Source organism: Festucalex cinctus, unplaced genomic scaffold, assembly GCF_051991245.1.
Source record: "Festucalex cinctus isolate MCC-2025b unplaced genomic scaffold, RoL_Fcin_1.0 HiC_scaffold_27, whole genome shotgun sequence".
In the NCBI taxonomy this organism is placed as follows: domain Eukaryota; kingdom Metazoa; phylum Chordata; class Actinopteri; order Syngnathiformes; family Syngnathidae; genus Festucalex; species Festucalex cinctus.
Window position 1 is genome coordinate 525910 of NW_027520274.1, and position 16052 is coordinate 541961.

The 16052-nt window shown below is 47.3% G+C and overlaps 1 protein-coding gene across 1 annotated transcript; it reads right to left on the reverse strand.

The window, feature by feature from the left end:
* Positions 1-224: 224 nt before the first annotated feature.
* Positions 225-15780, reverse strand: LOC144011102 (uncharacterized). Its single transcript, XM_077511562.1, has 6 exons — positions 15708-15780; positions 11479-11535; positions 9224-9275; positions 630-846; positions 374-555; positions 225-305 (listed from the first exon to the last, which is right to left on the reverse strand). Exons 1-6 carry the CDS (start codon positions 15778-15780, stop codon positions 272-274), a joined length of 615 nt encoding a protein of 204 aa, XP_077367688.1. The 3' UTR covers positions 225-271.
* Between the last annotated feature and the right edge of the window lie 272 nt (positions 15781-16052).

Below are 16052 nucleotides of genomic sequence, written 5' to 3' on the forward strand. Positions count from 1 at the left end.
GATGTGGGCAATGAGTTGTGCGCAAGTTCGACCCATACCAGATACTTGCTCCAGGCGGTCGGGTTCTGGGAGACAAGGCATCGGAGACCGGTTTCAAGCTGTTGGTTCAGTCGTTCTGCCTGTCCATTGGCCTCAGGGTGGTATCCAGAAGTAAGATTGGCTTTGGCTCCTAAGGCTTTGCAGAACTGTGTCCAGAATCGGGAGACGAACTGTGGGCCACGGTCGGAGACGATGTGCAAGGGAAAACCATAAAATCGGAATATGTGGTGGATCATGATGTCGGCTGTAACCTTGGCGGATGGGAGCTTGGATAGTGGAATAAAGTGAACCATTTTGGAGAACCTGTCGACAACGGTGAGAATTGTGGTTTTACCATGGGATAGGGGCAGTCCGGTCACAAAGTCCAATGAGATTTCTGCCCATGGTCTGGATGGGATTGGTAGTGGCTGAAGAAGGCCCATCCGGGACTGAGTCGAGGACTTGTTGCGGGCACAAGTGGGACAGGCAGCGACGTACTCTTTTACGGTGGTTTCCATTGCCGGCCACCAGAATCTCCTGGCAACAGCATACATGGTCCTGCGGACTCCAGGATGACAAAACAGTTGTGAAGTGTGAGCCCAGTGTATCACCTGAGATCGTAGTTCCTCAGGCACGAAGAGTCGACGTGGTGGACAAGACGTGGGGGGAGTGACGTTGCGCAATGCCTCCTTGACATCGTCCTCAATTTGCCATCTCATGGCTCCAACAATGCAATCCCGGGGCAGGATGGTCTCAGGCTCGGCCTCCAATAGCTCGGATTCGTGGATTCTTGACAATGCGTCTGCTTTGACGTTTTTGCTGCCTGGTCTGTAAGTTAACGAGAATACAAAACGGTTAAAAAACAAGGACCACCTGGCCTGTCGGGGATTGAGTCTTTTGGCCTGGCGTAGGTACTCCAAATTTCTGTGATCGGTCCAGATCACAAAAGGCATTTCAGCGCCTTCCAGCCAGTGTCTCCATTCTTCTAGGGCCACTTTTACAGCGAGAAGCTCCCGATCTCCGACTGAGTAATTGCACTCAGCCTTGGATAATTTTCGTGAAAGAAATGCGCAGGGATGTGTCTTGCCGTCCTCTTGACAACGCTGGGACAGCACCGCCCCAATTCCAACACTGGAGGCGTCTACTTCCACCACGAACTGGCGTTTGGGGTCTGGGACTCTGAGAATTGGGGCATTGGTGAAGCGTGCTTTTAAGTCTTTGAATGCCTTTTCGGCTTCCGGGTTCCATGAAAAACGGACTTGTGGGGAGGTCAGGGCGTGTAGAGGAGCGGCAATGGTGCTGAAGCTTCTTATGAATCTGCGGTAGAAGTTGGCGAATCCGAGGAACTGTTGAACCTTCTTCCGGGAGTCTGGCGTGGGCCACTCTCGTACGGCGCTGACCTTGTCCGCGTCCATTTCCACCTTCCCTGGTGACACGATGAATCCCAGGAAGGAGATGGTGTTGACATGAAATAGGCTCTTCTCAGCTTTCACATACAGATGGTGATCCAAAAGACGTTGGAGTACTCGGTTTACGTGGTCTCGATGGCTCATTAGGTCAGGTGAGTAGATCAGAATGTCATCCAAGTAAACGTACACGAAGTGATCTATGAAGTCCTTGAGTACCTCATTTATCATTGCCTGGAAGACGGCGGGAGCATTCGTGAGGCCAAATGGCATGACCAGGTATTCATAATGTCCCCGAGGAGTGTTGAAGCCTGTCTTCCATTCGTCCCCCTCACGGATCCGAATGAGGTGGTAGGCGTTCCGCAGATCGAGCTTCGTGAAGATCTTGGCTTGTTGCAGCTGATCGAACACCGAGGACATCAAGGGCAATGGGTACCGGTTCTTGACAGTGATGTCGTTCAAAGGACTGTAATCAATGCAGGGGCGTAGGGATCCATCCTTTTTACTCACAAAGAAAAAGCCCGCTCCTGCAGGCGAGGATGACGGTCGGATGAGGCCGGCTTTCAAGGAGTCATCAATGTAGTTGTTCATGGCCTGGCGTTCGGGTCCTGAGACTGAGTACAGTCTCCCCTTGGGAATAGTTGAACCGGGAATCAGATTGATCGGGCAGTCATATGGGCGGTGTGGAGGGAGAGTCATGGCTTTGGTCTTGCTGAAGACCTCCCGCAGATGGTGGTAGCAGGAGGGAACAGTGTGCAAGTTCGGGTACTCTTCTTGAGCCGGTGGGACGAGAGTAACCTGGTGAACCTGGGCTGTGGAGTTTCGGAGTGCGGGTTGTTCCGACCCGTGAGAGCTGCAGTCCTTTCCCCACTCCAGAACAACTCCAGTGTTCCAGTCGATTCTGGGGCTATGTAGACACAGCCAAGGGTGTCCCAGAACCAAAGTGGGGAAAGCAGCGTGGAAAACATGGAAACGGAGAGTCTCGAAGTGAGGTCCGATTCGGACTTCCAGAGGTTCAGTAATGTGGGTGATTTGGAAGAGCTCCTTGCCATTCAGCGCTCGAGCCTGGATGGTCAAAGAAAGGGGTTCGGTGGAGGCTCGTATTTGCTTTACGAGCTCCCAGTCCATAAGACTTTCGTCGGATCCGGAGTCGATGAGGGCTGACAGATCTATGGTGACATTGTGGTGGATTATCTGAATTGGCGTAAGTCTGTGATTCTTGGCGGGTCGGGGTGACGGAGGACTCACCGGAGAGTGAGCCTTTGTGGTGCAGGATTCCACCAAGTGCCCAAGACCACCACAATAGTAGCAGCGGCCCTCTCGGCGTCGGCGCTGCCTCTCCTCCGGCGAAAGCCGAGCCCTTCCCAGTTGCATGGGTTCGTCGCTAGCGAGGTCCACCTCTCCTGGTTCCGGTCGGGAAGGAGCGATGAATCGCGGCCTTCTGGCCTCCGGTGTCCGCGTCCAGGGGATAGGTTCCTCCCTCCTTCGCGGCCCGCCGATCTTGGCCAGCTCCTGGCGACGATGATCGGTCCGGATGGCGAGGGAAATCAAGGCGTCCAAGTCCGCGGGGAGATCTACGGGAACCAGAAGCTCTTGAATGGCAGGTGAGAGTCCTTTCAAAAAATGGTCGTGAAGTGCGATGGCGTTCCAGCCACTGTTCGTTGCCAACGTTCGAAAGCGAACTGCATAGTCGCTGACAGATTCGTTGCCTTGCTGAAGTCGGCTCAGTGCTCGTGCCTTCTCTCGGTCATTGTTTTCTGGATCAAAGACTTGGCGCAAAGCGATTTGAAAGTCCTGTACGCTTTGGCAGACCGAGGAACCCCTGGCCCATTCCGCGGTCGCCCAGGTTTTGGCCCGTCCCGTCAGGTGAGACAACATGAATGCCACTCGGGATCGGGCTGTGGGAAATGCCTGTGGTAACTGTTCGAAATGAATGTCGCATTCCGTGAGGAAAGTCTGACAGCGTCCGGGTTCACCGGAGTATCGTTCTGGGGAGGCCAGTCTCAATCCTACCCCGGTGAATGGCGTGGTCGGTACAGAGAACTCAGGGTGAGGAATCTGTCCAGTGGGAGCTGGCGCTTGACGCCGTGAAAGGCTTACCAGCTCGTGGACCTGGCTGGTCAATTCCTCCATCCGGGACAGCATGGTCTGTTGGATCCAGTCCTGGTTGTTGAGCCGGGCCTCCTGGCTCTGCAGTGCGGCCTCGACCGTGCCTGCTGGGTCCATGCTGGCCGAAGTGTACTGACAAGGCGAGGACAAGTAGGACTCAGACGCAGGCGTAAGGTAGGCCACCAAGGCAGCAGGTTTATTTCCGGCCAACAAAGGTCTCCTCTCAAACTGAGAGGAGAACAGGGAGGGGAAAAAGTGGAGAACAAAAAGCGCTCCACTAGGGAGGAAAAAACAGGCAAAAGGTACTGGGGACAACAGAAAGCGCTCCGCTAGGGAGGAAAAAGGGCTCAAGGCAAAAGGGGTAACTAAAGGCGCTCCAAAAGGGAGGAAAAGGCACAAAAACAAGGCAACAACGCTAGGCAACATGAACAAGGACATAAGGACTGTGGGACGCTTCCATGCACTGACGGTGACACTTCGGCAACGGAGGGGAGAATGCAGGTGGCTTTTATTGTGTGGGTTGATTGGTGGCAGGTGGTGATAATCATGGGCGGGGACCGGTAATGAGTGAGCGGCAGGAAGGGCAAGTGACCTGGGGTGAGAGGAGAGTTAGGATTTCAAAGTAAAACGGGAAACAGAGACACAAAAATAAAAGCATGAACCGCCACGCCTGGTGGCGGCGTGACAGACAGCCATAATCAGCAATTGTGTACATTTGAGCTGAATGTGTCAAAATCTTAAAAATTAACAGGAGCCCAAGCAATTTCATGCTAGAATCATCATCCGGATGCCAAAATAAACTAAATACAGCAAAGGATTTGAGTGCACAACGTTTGGTTTAGGTTTGACAGCCATAATCACCTTTTTATTGCTTTAAATGCGTTTTTAGCGCATGATTGTACATTTGAGCTGAATGTGTCAAAATCTTAAAAATTAACAGGTGCCCAAGCAATTTCATGCTAGAATCATCATCCGGATGCCAAAATAAACTAAATACAGCAAAAGATTTGAGTGCACAGCGTTTGGTTTAGATTTGACAGCCATAATCAGCAATTGTGTACATTTGAGCTGAATGTGTCAAAATCTTAAAAATTAACAGGTGCCCAAGCAATTTCATGCTAGAATCATCATCCGGATGCCAAAATAAACTAAATACAGCAAAAGATTTGAGTGCACAACGTTTGGTTTAGGTTTGACAGCCATAATCACCTTTTTATTGCTTTAAATGCGTTTTTAGCGCATGATTGTACATTTGAGCTGAATGTGTCAAAATCTTAAAAATTAACAGGTGCCCAAGCAATTTCATGCTAGAATCATCATCCGGATGCCAAAATAAACTAAATACAGCAAAAGATTTGAGTGCACAGCGTTTGGTTTAGATTTGACAGCCATAATCAGCAATTGTGTACATTTGAGCTGAATGTGTCAAAATTTTAAAAATTAACAGGTGCCCAAGCAATTTCATGCTAGAATCATCATCCGGATGCCAAAATAAACTAAATACAGCAAAAGATTTGAGTGCACAGCGTTTGGTTTAGATTTGACAGCCATAATCAGTGTTGAATTGAGTGGGATCGAGTGGGTCAGATGTGGTGCCATATCATGTAATATTAGATAACGAATTATGGACTGAACTCAATTCTAGAATTAGAGATCAATTGGTGTCCATAAGATCGAGGAATTGGTGTCTATAGGGCTGATATAATTTAACTTTGGCCTCTGGGTGTAGTTCCTCAAAGCAACCACCAGATGCCGCCAAACCTAAGCAACCAGAGCCGCCTGCTTAGCAGGGATCGGTCATCCCTTATGATCTTATATCTTATACACATTAAATTAGATGTAAATAAAAGGTATCCTGAACTAAGTAATAATACACACACACAATCTTAATTCGACAATTGTTATCCTGAATTATGGATCAATGCTCACAGCACATTGAAGCCACTATGAAGCTCTGCTGTCTTTTCTTTTCTTTTAATTACAAGCGATACTGTCTTTTATCGCTGATAAGTTTGCTGTAACTGCATTGAGTGTCAAGATTGCCTGTATGCAAATGTATTCTCCCAGCATTGTCATGCAAGATGTGTAACATAAAAAAAGAATTAACCTGTTGAGATTCCCTGAGAGAATTTGGGAATTAACATGTCATGTATATACATGTTATTCATGCTTGCTTAGTTATGTTAAAACATCATCATATATTGTTATTGATTTGATGTTTGTGACTATCACATAAGAGCCAAGACCGTTGAATTGTAACTGAGACTTTAGCAGCACGATGAATTTCCTGTTTGAAAAACAGGAACTGGTTGCTAAGCTACGCAAGCCACAGAGCGCAACCTGGTTCAACAGTTTCCTGTGTGCGCTGATGCAAGATTGAGCTGATGCAATGTTGCGCGCCTGTCACTCAACTGTGTGAAGACTGTGAACAAGTCCTAACTCGTCTCGGCGCATTGATATGTGAAGAGACTACAAGAGACTGGAAATCCCCCAAGACGCGCGGAAGGACACGTTCACCAAGAGGAAACAGTGACACGCAACCAAGGTTATAAAAGATCCGTCCATTGCGAGGATCGGGGCTCTGCTCTTCGACTTCTCCCTGCGATGAACCTGTATGGAGTGTGTCACTGGAGGACTGTTCAGCGGCGTGGTAGGACTTAGGTTTATTCGAAGGACCTTTGGCTGTTAGTCGCGACCGGGACTTTTCTCACCAAATTGGGTAAAGTAAAATGCTTTTATTAAATAAGATGTTTAGCAGGAAGTTATGAACGGTTAATCGCGTGTAGGGACGGAGCCATTTAACACACTCCCATATCTTTAAATTGATTTTTAGCCAAAAACGTCTTATTTTAAATTCAGGTCTTGAGCTTTTTTGAGAAGTGATCAATCTTAGAAGGCTCTTATCAAAGGTTTAAATATTTATGTTTGATTTCCCTTTTCCTATTTTATTCTATATTTTATTAATTTTAATTTTCATTATATTTGTGATTTTTGTGATTTATAATTGTGTCCCGCGTCTGGCGGGAGTTCATTAAAGGATTTAAAAACCGATTGTGAATTATTATGTTTATTTGTTTTATTTGTTTATTTCTATTTTTGTTTTATTTCTTTTGGACATTTTATAAGTCTAGGTCGTTTTATAAGACCGTTGTAATATAAATGTTGGTTTATTTGTTTATTTGATTGGTTTAGTTATTTAATTTCACTTTTGTTTTATTTCTTTCGGACGGTTAATAAGTCCAGGTCGTTTTATAAGACCCTATTATTTTTCTTCGAGACGGACAGCAGCAACGGACGTCTGGAAAGAGGTAAGTGCATTCTAATAACATCTAATGAATGTCTCCATATGTATTAATAAAGTCAAATACTCCTGCTTGATATGAAACAAATCCGTATGATCCTAACAAGGATTATTAAATGACTAGGTCAATAACAAATGCAAACAACTAAGAGAAGTGGAGCTGCCAAGTAAGTGAGGTGTTCAGTCTATTATTCCTGGGTTCTGTGTGGTTGCTCATTCAGGATTGATAGGTGGATGAAAACGGATTGGCCTCATGATAAGAAGACAGTGAACAAACCTAGGTGAGTCCACTTTGATATATCGGCTCAACTAATTCCCGTCCCCTCACGCTGACGCCTTAGAGCCGGTGAGGGAAAAGGGGAATTACTGACCCTTTGATTGGAGAGTCGATCAGGACATATTTCCCGATTTAAGTCCTGCGGGTAAGCGGAAGTTGACATGTGGCGCCCAACGTGGGGCTCGATTGACTCATTTTTGTCAAAATCGGGGTCGATCGAAGCCCGAACAGGAACCCGAGTGAGCGCGACTCTGAGCTGGGGGCACCGTGCTTGGAGTTGACGGCGAACTCGCTGATATATTGTCATGTCAGACGACCCTGAGCTAACACAAAATTAGTCTCTTGGATGAAAATGTTTCATGGAAAAGAACTGCTTTAATTGTGAAAATCTAGGGTGATTTTTGAATTGAAGTTGATTGTACTATTTTGTGTTAAAGGAACGGTGACTGGCTCCCCCCAGGAGACTTACACTCAAACAGAGGCTGAGTGTGAGAGAGCCATTACAAGTGAATGGGCTTTTACAGCGACCTGCTGCTTTGGTCGGCTGTGAAGGTACTGATAGTGTACCTGGTGGAGCGCGCTGCGCCGCGCATTCCTGAGGGAGGGGCTGAGTCAAGGGGTGGGTCAAGCCCGCCCACAAAGAGGAGGAGGGCTTGAACAGTTAGAGTTAATGGTGGAGAGCTGCTCGGGGAGAAGGAGTCTCCTTTAGTAGTGTGATGATAAACTATGGTCTACGGTATTTAGGCCTTCCATATTGGGTGCGGTTGCCCATGTTAGTGGCTTGTTATTGTAGATACCCATTTATAGTAAATCTACCATATTCTTTGCTTGGTTATTGCGGGGTGCCCGAGAATATTTATGGTCCCTTTTCTTTGATAGCGGACCCATTGACCGAGGCTGCCGCCGCTACAGGCATAACCCTGATCCCCCATCCCCTGCCTTTCCTCCTTGTATTTTTGCGGAAATTTTAAGTTTTCGGTTCCCGACAGGAGTGTCCATTGGCACAAGAAGAAAGTCGTCGAGAACCAAGGAGAAAAGGTAGGTGTTTCCACTAGACTAATGTTCTAGTGGAAGCAGCCTTTTTCGGTTCCCGACAGGAGTGTCCATCGGCACAAGAAGAAAGTCGTCGAGAACCAAGGAGGAAAGGTAGGAGTTTCCACTAGACTAATGTTCTAGTGGAAGCAGCCTTTTTCGGTTTTGACAGGAGTGTCCATCGGCACAAGAAGAAAGTCGTCGAGAACCAAGGAGGAAAGGTAGGAGTTTCCACTAGACTAATGTTCTAGTGGAAGCAGCCTTTTTCGGTTCTGACAGGAGTGTCCATTGGCACAAGAAGATAGCCAGATCCCGGAAAAGGGAAGCGGAGAGGATTACAACCGATTTGGAAGGACAGTACACCCCACCGTTTAAGAGAGGACATCCGCCTACGAGTTAAGGTAGGAAACCCGAACGCGGTAGTCCCGATAGAAGTAGAAGGCAACGTACACGGGTACGGAGCTGAGTAACCAGGAGCTATAGTACGTCCCTGAAACCCAAAGCGCACGGGTAGGCTTCGGAAATAGATAGCTCCACTCCTACATTAAGAAAGCAAAGCGGGCTATAAAACACGCTAGTGAAGTAATGGAAAAATTGACGGGGAAAAATGGAGGGGAAAAGCCCCCCAGCCCTACGGAGAGGGGAGCAGGATTAAAGCCTGAATTCCGTCCTCTAAAACAAGTGAATATACCGGTAGTGGTTATGCTACTGGGTGAAGGTGTAGATCGATGGCCACCAGGAGCCAGAAGGCACCTGGAGATAAACAACCCTTCGATCCGTCCGACAGACCTCCCAGTCGAGGTGGAAAGGGCGGTGAAGGAAACGGGAATGTTCGTGAGCGAATTTCCCGAAATAATGGGCATAGCAACAGTAGTGGTAAACCACCCCCAAGAGGGATGCACCTCTGGGACGGTGGGCCTTTGGGTCCACTGGTGGTCTGTGTTGTTGGATGTGTATAATGTGATGGAAGTGGTTAGTACCGGAGTCCAGTGGGACCCGACGATAAGATCCCTTGCCGAGAAAATGCACATAAGGGTGGAATTGGCAAATCCCAAGGGGACTGAAGCTTTAAGCCTCAACCTTTGGGAACAACCGGAGTTGAGAGAGCTCCAGATGGCGAGGCAGCGGTTTGCTGAAGCCGCAAGTGAAGAGGGCTTTTATGATACGGGCTCATGTGTCCCCGTAGAGGAGGACGCAGGAGTATCGGAGAATGAAAGCTCAGGAATAACTGTAAGAATGACTCCCCTGATAAGAACGGCGCCCCTGGGGGGGCTGCCGGAGGAAACCAAAAAGGTTTCAATCGGGAATGGAGTGGTATTGTGTCACTATGTGGGGAGCCCCTGGCAAATACAAGGGGATGCTATAGTGATAATTACAGATAGATCATTAAAACCACATAGTAAAGCGCTTAGACACATTTTGAGGCAGGAAGCAGGACAAGAATATGAATCAGAGGTTAAACAGGAATTACAGAAAAATTATCAGCGGCCAATAATAGCGGCAAAAACTAGTGGCGGGAACACTCCCTATGGCATGATAATTCACGTGCCAGGGACAGAGTGGAACCCTAAAAGCGAGCAGTCACAATATGCGGACGAAATGGCAAAAGCATTGGAGAGAGGGGTTGACAAAGCGCTAGGTGAAGGAGCGGAGAGAGTAGTAATAGATGTAAATTGGATTAAAACTGGGAAAATGCAATGGCAACAGGCCGAGTCCATAGCTGTGGCGGCCTTCACCTTAAGAGCTAAAACTCCCGTGACAACACCATCGGGAGTAGAATTTGTGGTAGGAATATCAAAAAAGCAGAGAGAGGAGCGGGTTAAATCAGTGACAGATGAAATTTTAAGCCGTACTAGGCAGATGGATCGTGAACGGCGCCAGCTCCAGCAATCGATAACCGGAGAACTCAGGGACTCGCCCCAGTCCCCATCCCCAGTTAAAACAACTCCCGTGCCTTCCCCGGTGAGTGGAGGGATGTCAGCAGCTGCCCGGGTGGTAGAGGATGAAGAGCGAGCGGGACCGAGCAAACAAACCCCGAAGGGGAAAAACAAAGCCCCAAGGGGAACGGTGACCTTTAGCCCCGTCACGTCTACCCCTGGAACAGCACGGGACCCCTTCCCGGGACGACCCCCCATGATGCCAGTGCCCCTGCCAGAAGATGGGAGCGAAGAGGAGGACGGTGGAGAGCAAGCTCCTGTTCCGACCGCGATTGGCGCTAACCCCGCTGATGAAGACCGAGACTCAACCTCGTCAGAAGATGACCCGGCCAACCCTGGCCAGAACCCAAAAATAGTTACAAGACCAGTGAATAGAAGAAAGAAAAATCCCCAACCTACGTTTGATGTGTACCGGTCCTCAGAAAGGATAGCTAGGGATGTTAGTTTGGGTTGGATCGAGACAAAGGATGGGCGAAGAGCGTACATACCGGAGGCAGGGCAAGTAAATCGCCCTTACCCACCGGCCTGGCTCAATAAGCTAGATAGTAAAATGCCTCTAACTATGCGAATAACTTATCGCGAGGCTGTTAACATTTTACAGGCCCCGCCATACACCACATTACTTGCTCACCAAGACCTGACTAAGAATTTCAGGGATGGTTACGTGGCGGTGGCACATGATTTTATGTTAAGACGGCTCAAGAAAGCAATAAATGATAAAGCAAAATGTGAGTTGAGAGCCGACGATGACCTGAATTCAGATTCAGACAATGATGGAGCAGCGGTTACTTTAACGGTACCAGCTGCCCCAAGAACCTCCTTGAACCAGCAGTCCCAATATATGACACAACTGGGATTAACTACAATAGTACCGAATCCAATAAATCAGCCACACGACATAGAGGGTGATGTGCAACAGTTTAAGACCTTAAAAGAGTTGGTTCGCCAAAAAGGTAGGTTAGAAACAGCTAAAGAGTATTTAGTTGAGACATGGCCCATGATTAGGGACGCGCCAGGAGGGGAAGGCGCGAAGAAGCTATGGCTTCAGTACATCATCGCTAGCCCCGTCGGACCAAACGAAACACCACAACAGGTCTATGAAAGATGGGTGGATGGCGAAGATGAAGATGAAGATGCCCATATTAACAGAGCTAGAGAGCAACTCAAAAGGGACGTTTCACTGCTAAACGTGTGGCACAAAATTAAAGAAGTTATATCGCCAAATAGGTATATCAAAGTGCTGCGGATGATTGTTAAGGACAAAGGGAACGAAGCTGTCTTTGTGAAAATGGCTCCAAATAGCACGACACTGAAAATCGAAGCCTCCGTTAAGAAGTGGGATCGCCTGAATAAGCATAACGCTGAGAAGAGGAGAACCGGACCAATCGCTAGTCGTACCCGAGGGAACGAACATCAAGTCCAGCAGGGGGCTCAGCGACCAGTTCAGACTGTCCCCTATGTGAGACCTCAGCAACAGAGAATGAGTGGAAATCAGAGACCGGCCACTCAGCCAGGACAGCAGACGAGGCCCCAACCAAGACAACAGCCAGCAGCGCGAAGACCAGGTCCGGCATACATGCCCAAAGAAGAATTTGACAAACTAAACCCAGAAGAAAGGAAGGCCTTCCTCGAGGCGCGCAAGGCTGCAGCCTCCGGGGGGCCTGGAAAGTAATGGAGACAGAGGCACGGGTCACCCTAGAAGGAGTCTACAGAGTAGGGAATAACCTTTATGCTAAGGTGGAGGGAGTACCCTATTTAGTAGACACAGGGGCTGAGGTGTCCATGACCCGTAGAGCCTTAAAACAAATCGGACACCTACAAGTAATGGTAGCTGATGGCTCGATTGCTAAAATGCCGGTAGGGATTTGGAAGGGAATTGTGTGGGTGTTAGGACCTCACAATTTGTTGACGTTAAAAGATGCAGAAGAAATAAAAAAGTCTAAAAATAAAAAGCAGGTTGCGAAAAAGAGATGGGAAAAACTAAAATCAAAATTAGTGAAAGTAGGCCCTACAAAAATAATATCTGATCAAGAATGGTATAAGTCAGTAGATGTACCAGCCGTAAAAGCCCAACAAATCCAAGACAGTGTATTGACATTGGAAGGGAAAAAGAAATTAGGTGAAGTTTTAGACAAGGCTGCTATCGCACATTTTAAAAATGATTGCGGTGATTTAGGAGCAAAATATATGCATACTATAAGTGGGGGAGTACATCCGCCCGTAAGGCAATATCCCCTCAACCCCGGAGCAGTTGCCGAAATGGAGGTAATTGTAAAAGAATTATTAGCACTTGGTATTATTCGTGAAGAGCTAAACCCGATTACCAATAGCCCAATTCAAGCTGTTAAAAAACCTGAAGCGGTAGGAGGGGGTTGGAGGCCAGTCATTAACTTTAAAGCTCTAAACCGCCGTACGGTGGCTAATCGAGCGAGCCTCATAAACCCCCAGGCGTCTTTAAAAACATTAAGAGTAAAAAAGTATAAATCATGTATCGACCTTGCAAATGGATTTTTTTCCCTGAGAATTGCCAAAGCATCACAAGGGAAAACAGCGTTTACGCATAAGGGAAAAGCATACGTTTGGCAGCGCTTGCCGCAGGGATATAAAAATTCTCCGAACGTATTTCAATCAGCTGTCTTGCATGTTTTAGAAGGTCTCCCGGTCACAGTATACATTGATGATGTGTTCATTGCTAGTGATACGGAGGAGGAACATTTGGAAACTCTGCAGGCCGTAATCGAGCGTGTGACGGCGGCAGGATTGAAGCTAAATCTTAAGAAGTGTCAGCTTGCCAGATTTCAGGTAGATTACCTGGGATTCCAAGTGTCTGAAGACTTGGGGCTGTCGCAAGCGTATCGAGAGAAAATAGAACAAATTTTGCCGCCAACGTCCGAGAATGAGCTGCAGAAAGTATTAGGATTGTGTAATTATGTTCGAGATCATGTTCCGTTTTATCAGAAATTTGCGAGACCCCTTTACGCCCGATTGCGTAAAAATCCTAACGAAAAGAAAACAAAAGATTGGCCGTGGTCGGCTAAAGACCAAGAAAATTTAGAAGGGCTCAAAAACGCAGTAAAAAATGCTATACGCCTTGAGCCGAGAAGTTTGGAGGTTAGGTTAGTTGCCGAGATTCAATGTGATGAAGATAATGCAATGGTAAGTGTTAGTAATGAAGGTGCCGGCTTGGTAACATTATGGACTTATACTATAAATAATGTTGAGAAGAAGTTTCCCCAGGAGGAGAGAGAATTAGCGGTTCTTGCTAAATACTGGGGAACATTAAAAGACTTAGCCCAGGGACAAGGCATAAAAGTTGTTACGCAGAGTCAAGTACATCGCTACCTGCGCAAAGACACACTAGAAAGTACTAAAGCGACTAATGTGAGATGGGGGAGGTGGGAAGATATCCTGCTAGACCCCGATTTAGAGATAGGACCAGCAAAGTCCATATCTAAAAAACAGGCGAAAACTGTAAATGGTGAGGAGAAGCCATATGACTGGGTTTTATACACAGATGGTTCTAAAAAGGGTGAAGACCAGAATGCCCACTGGGGCTTCATCCTGAAACACAATGGTAAAGAGGTATGCCGCCGAAAGGGTCAGACTCCTGGTAGTGCCCAGGCAGGAGAGGCTACAGCGGTGTTGGAAGGATTGTTAGAGGCCATAAGATTACACGTGAGTCGAGTAAGACTTATAACCGATAGTCACTATTGTGCTCAGGCGCTCAAAGAGGACTTATCCATTTGGGAAGAAAATGGGTTTGAAGGAGCGAGGAGTAAAGAAATTGCTCATGCTGAGTTGTGGAAGAAAATAGCTGAGTTAAGGTTGAATATGACTATCGATGTGGTTCACCAGAAAGCCCACGTCAAGGAGGGGGCTCACTGGAGAGGCAATGATGAAATAGATAAATACGTCCAAGAGAGAAGATTGGTAATTGTAGGAGCAGAAAAATGGGACAATACTCCCAAAGGAGGAAAAGTGGTCCCAAATGAGTTTGTGTGTGAGGTGACTAAGGCCGTACATGAAGCGCTAGGCCATGGAGGTGCCTTGCCCACAAAAAGGGAGCTGGAAAAACTGGAACTTTGGATCCCAGAAAAGAAAATCCGTTCAGTTATACGAAATTGCGAGTTGTGTAATAAGTATAATGCAGGACGCCGAGGACAGCGAGTGGACGGATTGACGATTAAAAGCACTGTTCCATGGGCATCAGTTTGCATGGACGTAGCAGGCCCCATGGGAGTAAGCGGCACTAAAGGTGAGAAATATCTTATTGTGCTTGTTGATTCGATGTCAGGACATTTTGGTTTAAAAGCTGTACGTAATGCGAATGCTAATAGCGTGCTGAAAACGCTAGAAGAGGGTTGTATGTGGTTAGGCATACCGAGAGAGTTAAGAACTGACAATGGAACTCATTTCAAAAACGCTACAATAGACAGGTGGTGTCAGAAGTGGGGAATAATAAGAACTTATTCGCCGCCCTACACCCCTCAAGCTAACGGCGTGGCTGAAAGGACCATTGGTCTAGTTAAAAGTTGGCTTGGGAAAAATGCTAATGGAAAAGAATGGAGTGAGAAATTGGTGGAGTTGGTCAAGGATTTGAATGGGAGGAGCAGAGCAGATAGACCCTCCCCTTCAGAGGAATTGAACCAGCGCCCCTTTGTCGCACTTGAGGTAGGACGGATGCAAAGCACACAACACCCTCAAAAGGGAAAGTGTCCATTTCAGGTAGGACAGAGAGTGTGGATAAAATCTCATAGTCCTTCTGATAGTCAGGCAGTGAAAGCTAAATATGACCAATTTGACATTGTTGAAGAAGTTTTAGACAGAAATACAGTGCGACTGAAGAAGAAGGGAGTCCAAGGGGTAGAGCAGCTAAAACCGATACCAGTTAATTCAGCCTGAAGTTAAGGAGTAAGACAAATAATTAAAAATGGAACCAGTCCCTCCGGACTTTGTCAGGCTCGTTATGATGAAGGGAGCTGTCATCGTGCGGAGGACGGAGAAGGTGATAATGGTCGGTAAGGCATTTAATCTTTGGACGAATGCAGTGAGAGGATATATTAGTAATAGGGTGGAAGATTTTAGTTGGCAACCGGCTGTCTCGACCTGTGTAATTTGCAGTGGAAACGAGGAGTCGAGGAGGCAGTGGAATATAGCCAATAAGTATTGGGTAGATGGCTTTATGCCGGACCTGAGTAAAATAGGCCCGGCTAAGGTGCTTGAAATACAGGTGTGTGGATATTGTAGAATAAAAAGCCTACCTAGGATAAAAGCGTATGCTCAATGGGACTTAGCCCCGCAAGAGAATACCGAGGCACAGCATTGTGAATGTTTGTGGGACGGGGAGAGCATACAGTATTGCCTACATTGTAGGATGAGAATAGAAAAAGGTTCACTAGTGAAAGCAGGAGAGGCCGAGGGATGGCAGTTAACTAGAGCAGAAACTTCGATAAAGTCGCTAAGTTCCGATTTGCTGACCTATTGGCCGATGGAAGTGAACGAGAGGACTCGCGACCCGGGGTTCCAGGCACTGCTTTACAACAACTGGCCACCGCATGGAGGTAAGTATGGCTTGGCTCCATTAATTGTTGGCTCGGAAGCGGTGCCAACTTTAGTTCACGTTGAACCTGTGTTAAGTGGGGGGGAACCAAGAACCCCCTGGCCCACGCTAATCAATGTGGCTTTGGCTCGAGGGGACATTTCAATGGAAACATTGCCGGGTGTCCCGCAAGAGAAAGCAGTGAATATTAGCGCTACGGAAGGTAGTCATACAGTAAAAGGGACTACATTGGATAGAATGGAATATAAAGCTAAAACAGTAGTAGTAAAAATGAGTCCAGCGATGCCGCGACGATGGGTTTTGGGGGACCCGATATATTGGTTGAAAGTAAAAGTAATGATGGCTATGAAACCCTACGAGGGAATATACTCGTTAGGGGTGGCAGTGTCGATGTGTACAGAGGAGGAAGCCA